This window comes from Archocentrus centrarchus, chromosome 7 (assembly GCF_007364275.1).
Source record: "Archocentrus centrarchus isolate MPI-CPG fArcCen1 chromosome 7, fArcCen1, whole genome shotgun sequence".
Lineage (NCBI taxonomy): Eukaryota > Metazoa > Chordata > Actinopteri > Cichliformes > Cichlidae > Archocentrus > Archocentrus centrarchus.
Genome location: NC_044352.1, coordinates 28,178,636 through 28,190,455, shown reverse-complemented (window position 1 = coordinate 28,190,455; position 11,820 = coordinate 28,178,636). Strand labels below are relative to the sequence as shown.

At 42.5% G+C, this 11,820-nt stretch overlaps 1 protein-coding gene across 1 annotated transcript; it reads right to left on the bottom strand.

Moving 5' to 3' along the window:
• Positions 1–629: 629 nt before the first annotated feature.
• On the bottom strand, positions 630–10,228 carry mmp23ba (matrix metallopeptidase 23ba). The gene is made up of 8 exons (XM_030734144.1): positions 9,909–10,228; positions 6,380–6,516; positions 5,475–5,614; positions 4,864–5,031; positions 4,609–4,773; positions 3,588–3,698; positions 1,082–1,208; positions 630–990 (listed from the first exon to the last, which is right to left on the bottom strand). Exons 1-8 carry the CDS (start codon positions 10,050–10,052, stop codon positions 816–818), a joined length of 1,167 nt encoding a protein of 388 aa, XP_030590004.1. The 5' UTR covers positions 10,053–10,228; the 3' UTR covers positions 630–815.
• Between the last annotated feature and the right edge of the window lie 1,592 nt (positions 10,229–11,820).

Sequence of the window (11,820 nt, the reverse complement as noted above, 5' to 3'; positions counted from 1 at the left end):
CCACCAGAGCCCCTTGTGCAGATTATTACACCTGATGTGTTGAATAAGCTTGGAGGAAGAGCTGCTAGTGGAACTGACTGCTCCGTCTCTGGAGGCAGACTCCTGGCTTCAGTGTGCGACTAGTAAAGTAAGCTAGACGTCTGAGGTGTTCCATATGCGGTTTAAGGTCCAAATGGTTCCAAAGGCTGTAGACAACATTGTTTATTCTGGCTATAATAGCTTACTTTGGTCAGCGTGTAAATTATTTGAATGGCAGGCATCTAAATCAAGGGCTTCTGTGAGTTTTTCAGGTCCATAAAAAGACACATTAGGGACATTTTGTAGAAGGCTGTGGTGAGTTCTCCAACAGTGCTAATATCTTCTGTGTTACAGTATGACTCTGTGCAACTAATTAGTCCCTATTTTTCAGAGGAATCCCGTGGGTGGCCTTGGACTCTGTTGCTGCCTTAGAGCTGCACGAGCTTTGAAGAAGTCCAGACTTGATGAATCCAGAGTGACATCATCGTCCCAAACAGCTGACGAGGGCTGCACAGAACTTTCATCACCAAATAAAATGCAAACCGCAGCGTCTGCCACAAACGGGCAGGTAGTGTTTTCCACAAAAATATTACCTGTCACAGAGCGTTTATTCTTTGCACAGATGAAAACGCATTTACACAATAATAGCCAACAATTCTACGTGGATACAGGAAGGACATTATAAAAATAATAATAATAATAATACTAGTATGTGCCCTAGTGAGTGAGTGAGGTCTCTTGGTGACCATTTATATGAATATGTCCTGTTCAGTGTGCAGAGGGGTTCGGGGTGTTCTTCAGAAGCGCACGCGTACCCTCCACGAGTAGTTAGTGAGAATTTTGTCCTTTTTCTTCACGATGCAGGTGTATGTGCCTTCGTTGATGGCGTTGGCCACTATAATAAGATGGTCATCTTTCAGTGAGATGTAGTTCGGGTGCGAGAACTCCAGCAGCTCCCCATCCTTGTACCAGCTGAAACGGGAGTCAGATGCTCAGCAACATCATATCATAGCATCACTGTAGTCAGGTAAACTAATAACATATTAGACAGAGAGGCACTCACTGTACTTTGCCTTTCTTTGATGCTATTTTCTTCCCACAACGAAATGTGAGCTTCTTGCCCTCGACGACCAGCTTGTGTTTGGTTCTTGGGGGAGTTGGGGTGGGAGCCACGGTGGGGAAAGGGAATTCTGAAGAGGACAGAAAGGAAACACTTGGAGCTGGTGCACGACAACAAGAAATACAATGATCAAAACTTAAAATGTTCTTTACCGTACGATGATGATCTAAGACACATGTGCAGTGTGTTCATAAGAGACAAGTGTTTTGGTGGAATATTGGTAATTAAATCACTGTAACCTGTAATTGTGTTTCCGTTCAGTTAGCCAGCGTGTGGCTCTTGGCTTACTTTATCTAAGTTAGTGTGGCGGTATGAAATAAATGTTTCCCCCTGATCTACGAGGAACTAAGTGATTTGTGATGACCATAAACCTCAGTCACAGCCTTTCCACACACAGCGGTCTGTCCGGAAGGAAAATCTGAACAAGGTGCAGCAATTTATTGAAATGTGCAAACATACATGTAAATACAGTCTATAAGGCAAAAGCAGAGTTAGTACACTTCTAACAAGCTTTAAAATCAACATTTGGTGTGACCACCTTTATTCTCCAACACAGCCTGAACTCTCTGAGGCAGCTTTCTGTCATCTCTTTAAGCAGTCTGCAGGAATAGTTCTCCAGGCTCTTCTTTGGATGTTTCTGCCTTTTGTTCTGTTCTCTGTAAAGATGATCCCACACTGCTTCAATAAAGCTGAGGTCCAAGATATGCCAAGTTTTTGGCTAACACCTCTTTGGGAACCACCTTATTGGTGCAAAAATACTATTTTATGCCTGTCAAAAATGTTTTATCTTTAGCTTCAACTAAAGAAATGGAAAAAAATATATATTTATTTATATTTTTTTGACAGACTGCTAGTAGTTCTTTGCTAAGTTGTCCGCAATGTCCGGACACAACACTGCTTCGTCCCTTGAGTTAGGTGCCTTTTAATGCTTGAATGATTCATGGGTCAGTGTTAAGTGGCTTAACAGAAAAACAAACATGCCTTTGAAAATGGTCAGGTACAAGGACTGGACTAAAAATAAGTGAAAAAGCAGCCGATGTCTAAAGAAAAACTTTGAAAGACCTTCAAAAAGCCGGAAAACTGTTGCTGCACAAGCACAAGAAAGTCGGGCTCTATGGAAGGAAAATATAAAGAAATGAGGGCTGACTCGAGACTTTTGCACAGTCCCGTAAAGTTTTTCTGTATTATGCTACGTTCTACTTCTACTCCACTATATTTTGGATGCAAATAGTGTAATCATTACATTTATTTTCAAAGCTTTAGTTACTTATTAATATTTTAAATAAGAAGTCTACTAATATGCTGCATTATTGTAGGTAAGCCTACCTGATAAGACATAAATAATTAACATCTTCTCTAGCTGCAACATTAAAGTGATTTATGCATTAATGAATAAATAATCCATTAAAGCTGATAATGAGAACTTTAAGTACATTTTGGATGCTAGAATGTTTTACTTGGCTTTACTAAAGTAAATGTCTTTGCAAAAGCAGTTCATAGAAAACAAATTTCAGATTCCTGTTCAGTGCAACTTTTAATCTAATACATCTCAACCCTGCACCCTAACAGAGACTACACTGTTTTGATTTATTTATTATCAACTATCTAGATAATAGGTGTTTGTGAAATGCCCCAGCCTTCACAAACACCTTGCCAAAATTCTGATTATTGTCAAACTTTTTGATGAAAACCTCAGGCATTCATAATGCTAACCTGCTGGTGGTGTGCCTGTCATATCAGTATAATCTCTCCCATCTGGTTTTTGACAAATGCAACAGGCCGCATTGTGATCAGCTCAAAGTCTGCCTAAAAAACAGTCGTTCTCGTTAATGCTGCAAAAATCCAAATTGACCTTGTGTGTCTCTAACCCTCAAGCCACAGTCTGAAATTCCAGCGGTTTGGAGTCACTCAGGAATTTTCCACAGCCGTACAACGTCTCCCAATCAACAATGAGGAACAGATTACTGTGAGCCAGGAATCGTATCCTCTTGCCTCTCTCCACACTGTCCCCTGTTGCTGACAAAAAAAAAAATCTCAGAAAGCCACAACAATCTATGGGCTGTGATGGTTAAACTGAGCCATTTCCTGTTGTGCAAATGGAGATCTCAGCACCAGAGCATCGCACAATAAACCTACAGAAGCCCGGGCTGTCTGTTTGCTGATGTGTCATACTTGGTGTAAAGGCAGACAGCGGTGAACAGGTACTGGCCCTGCTGTGCGAGTTTTCTGAAACGCTGCCATTCTCCAGAAATAAAACACAAACTCTTCCAGTGCTAACTGTAATCTCCCTACAAATCAGACTCTTGAAAACCTCTATCGCAGCTCTGCATGGCTGGACCTGTTGGCTCCCGTTGCTCCATTGGCAAACGGTTCACAGCAGCTCCTTGTGCTGCTCAATTGAGAGACACCCCCCCCCCCCCAGACTGCTGCTGCTGCTGCTGCTTCTTACCATAACAGAAATCACAGCTGGAGGGGCAGTGCTTCTGCATCAGTTTGCGCTTGCTCTCGCAATAGCCTTTCCGAGCCCAGGCAGGACAGATGAATAGACGATCCAAACATCCTGGAGGAGTGAGGAGGAGGAGGATCAGACAGCAGCTCTTAGTCAGGCAGAAGAATTTGGATCCCCTCCCATCTGATTATATGCCAATGAAAATGACTCACCATAATACACGCTAATGATGACTCATGAGTAGTTTATACAGTATTCATTAATGCCACGCTGGCTTTCAGTGTCAGTCATCAAAGGCAAATACTGTGGTCTGTGTTTTGGTTGGTTTTGACCAAAAATGCATCAAAGATTTTGCACTAATGGATCTTTACAGGTGGATCTAGATGCTTCTAATGCTGGGATCAGACTACATAATCATTTTGCATTTTGAGAAACTGTCTGATTGGGCCATCGCTTAAATCTTAAAATCTGCACCCTGAAGTGACCCGCAGAGATGCTCGACTGCGCCCAGTGACAGCTTCCCCTAAGAACAGACACAGTTGAAGGCAAGTTGGAGTCAAGATTCAATTCGTCGTTTCATCTGACAGCACCAGCATCGTTCCTATTTCCCTTTTGGCATGTTTAACAACAGCATCAAGGAATCTGTTGTCAAACCTGTCAAACTGGGCGAAAGAAGGATTTCTCCTGCTGCTCTTTCTGTCAGGCTGTCGAGAGGCTTCCCAGATGCTGCATCAGTTTTCTGCCCCTGTGAAATATTACTCGACACTCAGTGCACATTTTTGTTCCAGAGGCTGCCATGCCTGTCATGTCGGGCCATTGGGCTCATCGTGTAGCCTGATCCCAGCAGGAGAACAGGATTTGCTCTTTTGGCCTTGTTCATTCAAAAGCCTCTGGGATGAATTTCAAAGTGTCATCAAGACCATATAAGTCCAAAAATCCTCAGATGTGTTATAAAAGTACCAGAAGAAGTGCTTCAATATTTGTGTGAGAGAAGTGAGACACATGGAGACTGTGAACAAACCGTAGAGACGGTGCACACCCCACACCTCATCCTGTGTGATTAGCTTGCGCCCTGTCATAGTTGCATTCAGGTGCATTAAAGCTTTCGAGTCCATGGAGTGCATGAGTCCCAGGACGTGGCCGATTTCGTGAGCCGCCACATGGACGAGATCTGTCAGCCAAAATCCTGTAACAAAGACAGTTGGTTTTTGTTTTTGATGTGCATCCCCCGAGCCCCATTATTAAAAATTTCAACAGACATAATAAAGATGCGTGCCTTGCTTCCAGCTGAAGCGCATGTTTCCCAGAATCCAATATTCGTCGTCGTCAAAGTGGATCTCGCCTGTTGGCGGGAAGAATGCATGAGCCAGTTCTCCCGTGGTGCCGTCGAAACAATGGTGCAAGTGGGACTGCCAGCAGTCTGTGTGGTTGACGGGATAGAAGCCTGCCAAAACACAGAGAGAAAGAGAAATAGCTCAGACCTGAGGAGGGAAGCCCTCGCTCCATTATTTCTGTTCCATGTAGACTGTAGCAGGGAGATGATGAATCACAAAAGACAACCCACAGGATGACAAGCATTCCTCTCTCTGAGAATTTACGCAAGACCCTGGAGTTTGCACCCAAATGGGCAGATAAAGCAGAATTTAGGGCGTTTCACCACGAGCTGACATGTCTGGAAGTTGTTGTTGTTTTTTTTTTTCCATTTAGAATTATGAAGCATGCTGAATAATGAAGCGTGCTTAGTAATACAGTCGCGGTAGTGTGATTTAATGAGGCAAAGACATTTTGGTGATGACAGCACGGAGAAGCGGTAACGGCGTAGTCTGGCGCTCGGAGCCGAGGAACATCTGTTGCGGAGAGAGACGCGGCCACATGCAGAGCACCCACCGATCTTGATGTCTGCTTCTTGGTCAGCAGGCACCTCTCTGAAGGTGAACGGCGAGACGTCGCTCCACATGCCAAAAGCCTTGGCGATTCCTCGACGTGTGTCGCTGGCATTCATCAGCTTTGTCGGGAAGGAGAGCAACCTGCTCAGAAACAACAGCATCGTGTAGTTAATAGTCGTCCCTCAGCACATTCCTCTACAGCTGAGGAATCTGCCAAAACACAATAGCTACTGTTCAGACACACCAGAATTCCCACAAGCACAGCTCCATTACTGAGATATGATAGTTTCTTATATCTCAGTTAGACAGGCATTGATACTACTTAATAAATTGTTGATACCATCCATTTCACTAGTTCAAGAATGATTTAAATTTGGCTGTCTTTCTACATTTTTGTATGCCATCCACCAACGGTTTCTGGAGCGCCTTTAGCTCAATCTAATCTTCCCATTGGTGTATCCTTTTACAGCTCCAGAATGAATAAAGTCACTGGATCTTCTCCTGACAGTTAACGCAGCTCAATCCAGCTCTTTCGAAGCCAAGCAACTGTAGCGTGAGTTTCAAAGTCCCCTATGTGCTCACGGTTTTACAGTGTTCATAGTCAGATGATAATTCAGACCACTTTTTTGGTGGTTTGACAAACACAGTTCAGTGCACGCAGTGACTGAGATTAGATAATGTATCACACTCATCGGTTTTGGGTAAGTTATCTCTTTAAAGTGCAGCTAACCCACGTCAGCAGTAGTTACAGTTCGAGATCTCTTGAACTGCATTAACTTCCTTCTTGATATTTTCTTGTCAAAATCAAAATCATTCTCTCATCTTGGTTCCTTTTCTCACTAATATTTGCCCTCCCTCTTCCCATTTTTCTACAGGTTTTGCGTGTGACAGGCTGCAAATAAATACTTGTATGTTAGCTTGAACTTGTCCCATTTGAGCTTCTCCGGGGTGAGGGTGTAGCGCTTGTTCCTGGACAGGTGAAGCACTTGGGACCTGGCCTCTTTGCGGATCCCGATGAGCAGCACAGTGCTGTGAGCTTCTTCCTTGGACAAAGAAAAACCTTGAATGAATCACCGCACACTGTGAAGCGAAGCCAGTAACTGAATCTCGAAGTGTTTCTCGTTGAAAAATGATAATGAGATAAATTAAACTTTGTTTTGTCCCATCAGTGAATATCATAAAGTGCAGGCAGTTTCATGCCAGGATGCTCCATCTCAGGAAAGCAGTAATAAGTGTTGCATTAAGAATGATGCAGCTGGAGTCTGTACTCTGTTATAACTTTGAAAGGCTGCCTATGGGTGCTTTGAATTTTAGTGCCTTCATAAATATTCTGTGGTTGATGTTGAGTTGCAGAGATATTCCATAATAGTGATCACACCTAGCGATAAATCTATAACTTTCTATGGAAATGGGCTTAAGTAATAAATCTGCTTTTCAGCACTAGAAGAGAGGCTGTGATTTCTCAGTCGAGGAGCCCGTTCCATGCTTGACAACAGGAATGTTTCTCATACTGTCTGATGGCTTTAATGAGCTTTTAAGGAGGCACATATTAAAAGAGAAAAACTACACAACTGGCAGTCATCAGGAGGCATGTGAGCAGCACACACTTTTGAAGGTGCTGGGTGAAAATGGGCTTAAACCCGGCTTCCGTGAAAAGTTCCAGTTTGTCTGTTATAACTAACTCATGTACTGCATGACTGATGAGCAGAAATACTGAGGATCAGGTGAAATGTGAGTGGATGAATAAGATTTCATAGCACAGAGTGGAGTCAAATGAAAGGTGTCAGTAATGCTTCAAACTTGAGTTTTTCTTCGGTTGTCTAACAATAACAGAAATGTCCTTTTAGGATCTAAGATGCAGCCAGGAAGAGGCGATGAGTCCCGCTTGCCAAGTCTGTTTGGGTGTGAAACTAACCAGGGTCTCCATGTGATTGCAATCATCTTCTAAGTGAAAAAAGAGCAAGACACCACAAATTCCTATGAGGACGAGATTTTTTTTCACAAGGATTCAGAACATCTATAAACACTTCTAGATTTAGATGTTTTCAGGCATGGAATTACACAACCTTATGAACCACTGCCTTGTCCTTATTTTCTCTCATGTTGTATATAGTGTTAAATGGTGGATGCCCAGATTAAAAATGGCCAAAGGTTCAAATAATGATTTCAGAATATGCAAAAGTTATCCCTGTGAGCTACTCGGTTGCAGGGATTTTTTTCCTCTCTTGGCTCTGTATGATGTCATAAAGTGCTCTGATTGTGAGCGTAGAAGCCCCAATCATTGACTGTTGTGACGGGCAGCCAATCAGAGGAAAACCTGGCTTTTGGGGGGTACAGTCCTACACCTGCTGTGTTTCAGGTGTAGCTTAGGAGGCTGCACCAACAAAGTCCTTCTAGAAGCAAGTTTTGCAATTTGGTAGCTATCTTGAAATACCTCCAAGCTTTTGTTTGTGCAATTATTTTAAAGCATTCTGGTTAACTTCAGTGGTTGCTGTAAAAGCACAAGTCAAATCTGATAAAAACAAGTTCAAAAGTTTGCTGACTTTGCCCCAAAATACACTTTTAAAAACCTTTCCCCATCAAAGTCCATGGAGTGCTATGTCTCTCTCCTATAATGTCTCTGGCACTAAGGTCCAGTATGAGATAAATAAGGACTATTATGAACAGTGAATCGTGTACAGCTACTCTAGTAGAGTCCAAAGATAAATGCTATATTATGATCATTTCAAGTGCCATATTTTAAAGTATATTAAAGCCTTCATATTGTAACATTCATGCCAGGCTATTCTCTGTGGACCCTACGATGCAGCTGAGGAAAAACACTGAAGGTGGAGAGCAAATATCAAAGTCTCTCACTTCATCTTGGAATCTACACCCAATCCTCCAGTTCCTGTTCCTGCTTCGCCCAGTCAAGACAAACAGATGCAGTACTTCCTTCATTTCCTTTCCAAAATAGAACTACAGGGGCAGGCGGTCACTGTCCCACACTGCTGTTAAACTTCATGATCACTGCTGGTCTGGTGTCGAATATAACAATACACGGTCAAATTACACACACAGGTCATTGTTTTACACAAAAGTTGCCTTTCCTGACCTCAGCGGACATGTTGGAGTCATGTGTTCAGTGACTTATGAGGTGTTTAATGTGCTAAAGCCAGTGCATTTCTCACTGTGTCGTGTCTTGTTATACTCACAGCAAAGCCCATCTCACACTTTGCCACAAATAAAGATAAACCGTAAACCTACGAGGGCCAAAACGAGCCCTCCAGACTAAACCTCAAAGCCAGTGGTGAGAGCTGACAGAGGACAACACATCTGAGGACAAATCCCACGGGGATCATTTGGGGAGTCTGGAAGAGTTTAACCTCATTTCCAGAAATTGCTAAACAAGGGATTATGATTTTCATCTGCAGTCTCAGAAACAAAAGATATTTTCTGTATGTAAATCAAAACACAGACTGTCTGTTGAACTTTTGTCAACATGCACATTTTCTTGGTAAAATAAAACTGAGTGAGGTTGAACACTCGTCAACACTGATACAAAAATACTGTTAATCTCTTATATTGAAATACTGCGCTATCTTATAGCGCATAATTGTGCATTCATTTCAATATAAATCACTGTAAAATCTTCTTAGAAATGCTCTCTGATTTGATTTTTACTTAACTTTGCGCAGTCATGTAATCCCCACCAGCAGGCTTCTTGACTGACACACAATTAGAGTGTTTGGCAAAGGAAATGACATAAAGATATCCCTCGGGCTCTGTGTCACAGTGGGTGGGTGGCAGTGACTGAAATGTGTGGAGAAACACATTTATCCAATTCACTGAAGATATTACTGCACAGGGACCCATTCCACAGCCTAATTTAATTATGGCATTCATCGGACTTCACATAATTGAATCTGATGCCGATTACCATCGCTGAGTGATTTCATCTGATAATTTCCAGCTAATGATACCTTTAAAGAAGCCAGAGGAATGGCTGAAATTGCACGGGCATTGCGTAATAAGAGTGAAAGACAATAATGGAAATCATTCTTAAATTATTTGGTATAAATTATTTAGTGTATATATATATATATATATATATATATATATATATATATATATATATATATATATATATATATATATATATATATATATATATATATATATATATATATATATATATATATATATATACTGCTACTTACTCACCATTAGCATTCAATAATAAGATATCAGAGATACTTTAAAGCCTGATCATTCCCTGTATGCGCTCAGCTGTTACATAAACACTTTCCAAATGGAGCAGAATTCTGAATGGAGTTTGGTGTTATGTGACTTAAACTGGAAACTAGCATCTTACTAACTTCATAACCAGACCATATGGCGGACTTCACAGCTGCAGTCCCTGCCCTCACATGTCAAAAAAGCGGTCACAGCATACCTCTAACCTCCAGGTGGGAAACGCTGTGGTTTGCTGCATCCCTGCAAACAGAAAACTGAGCAGCACAGCAGCCAGCAGAGGAGCGAAGCCCCAGTCGCCGTTTCGTAAGCTTCTGCCACTCTGACAGCTCACCATGGCTGTCATATCACACCTCCAGGGGAGAGAAAAAGAAGAAGAAGAATCCCTTCTGCAGAGACTACTTTACCATCTATTCCAGTGAATGCTACTGCTTGGCCATAGCCCGCATCAGTGGTAGGCTACTACTTGGGGAGCTTCTGGATACTTGTGCGCAGCAGGCAGCGCAGTCCAGCCTGCGGACCGGGTTGTGAAAGCAGTGCAGACTGCATCAGCTCTGCTCGCCTCTCTTCCGCGCGGTGCGCCTGCCAGCGGGTTGGTTTCACATTACTGTAGATGGGGCAGGGGGTCAGTGTCGAGACAATCTAATGAAAACCAAACGCGCGCTGTCCGTCAAACTACTTCTTGCAACCACCGGAGCTCAGCTAAAGCAGAATCAGATGGCTTACTTTGTACGCGATTTTCTTCAGGTTTATGTAATGCTGCTGGGGGAAAAAGTAGTTTAGTCTTCTCCTCCTACCAGCGTGGCAGACATTTTTAGGTCAGAATAAAAAAGGCTTTATTTAATGGCCTATTTTGTTAAAAATTACTCTATTAACACTGATGGGTTTTTTTTCTTCTAATTTTTAATGTTTATTTTATAACGTTTTACTGCTTTTATGTGCAGCAAGAACAGATAATAGAGACACTGGGGTCCAGGGGTGGGTGTACGTGATGTGCAATCAGCATCAGTCTGCGCTTTGGACTAAGTTGGTGTTTCTTAATGGATGCAGACAAGAGTATAGTTTTGATGCTCCTTTACATGACGGGACCACCCTTCCACCCAAGACACCCATCCCTTGTGTGCAACCATCTTATAAGGCTAGTTTTGGTTCATGTATCCTGTGCAAAGCAGATTCTGCCATATCTTATGTTCCCTGAAGGAAAGGAATGAGATACAACACATACAGCATGGACTATCAGGCCCACACATGTCCTGGCTGAAGACACCTCTATTCATGCCTTTAATAACATATGACCTGTGATGACATGCACAATATTGCCAAGAGTATTCGCTCGTCTGCCTTCACACACATATGAACTTGAGTAACATCCCATAGGGTTTAACATGATGCTGGCCCACCCTTTGCAGCTATAACAGCTTCAGCTATTCTGGGAAGGCTTTTAGGAGTGTTTATGGGAATTTCTGACCATTCTTCCAGAAGCGCATCTGTGAGGTCAGACATTGATGTTGGACGAGAAGGCCTGGCTCGCAGTCTCTGCTCTAATTCATCTCAAAGATTGGGTTGAGGTCAGGACTCTGTGCGGGCCAGTCAAGTTCTTCCACACCAAACTGGCGCATCCATGTCTTTATGGACCTTGCTTTGCGCAGTTGTGATACCTACAAATGTATGGTCACAACTGTAATTTGTTTTAAGAATTTATTGGTGGAAAAGGCCTTGTTTACTGCATTATTGGTTTTTAGTTGGGGTTATGATGATGCAATTGCGTGTCTTCGCCACAAGGGGGAAGTAGTACTGGGTATTTTAGGCGGCTGCAAGGCTTCCACTCCTCAGAAGAGGAGAGCCTGCAGACCCTCTCCAGTCTCTGCTTTCTCTGTATAAAACAGTAATGTTATCTAGTGGCAACACACGTGTAAGGCCGTAGAACCATTTTTTTGTGTTAGTTTGATGAGCTCAAATTTTGGAAAAAGGAGGTTAAGCAGAAGAGAATGAATGGATGGAATGATGGATATTTTCTCAGATAGAAAAAAGCCTGACCTTTCCCGCCAGTTGAAACGGGAATTGCCACTTCACATACATGTTGGGTAATAAGGTGGGAGGCCTTACTGCTTACA

Excerpts from the sequence above, each read along its gene's own strand:
- mmp23ba (XM_030734144.1), bottom strand. The coding sequence starts at position 10,052 with ATGACAGCCATGGTGAGCTGTCAGAGTGGCAGAAGCTTACGAAACGGC. Across the intron at positions 3,699-4,608 it reads GGGTGTGCACCGTCTCTACG|GATGTTTGGATCGTCTATTC; the intron begins GTTTGTTCACAG and ends TCACTCCTCCAG. Across the intron at positions 1,209-3,587 it reads CAGCTGTGATTTCTGTTATG|AATTCCCTTTCCCCACCGTG; the intron begins GTAAGAAGCAGC and ends TGTCCTCTTCAG.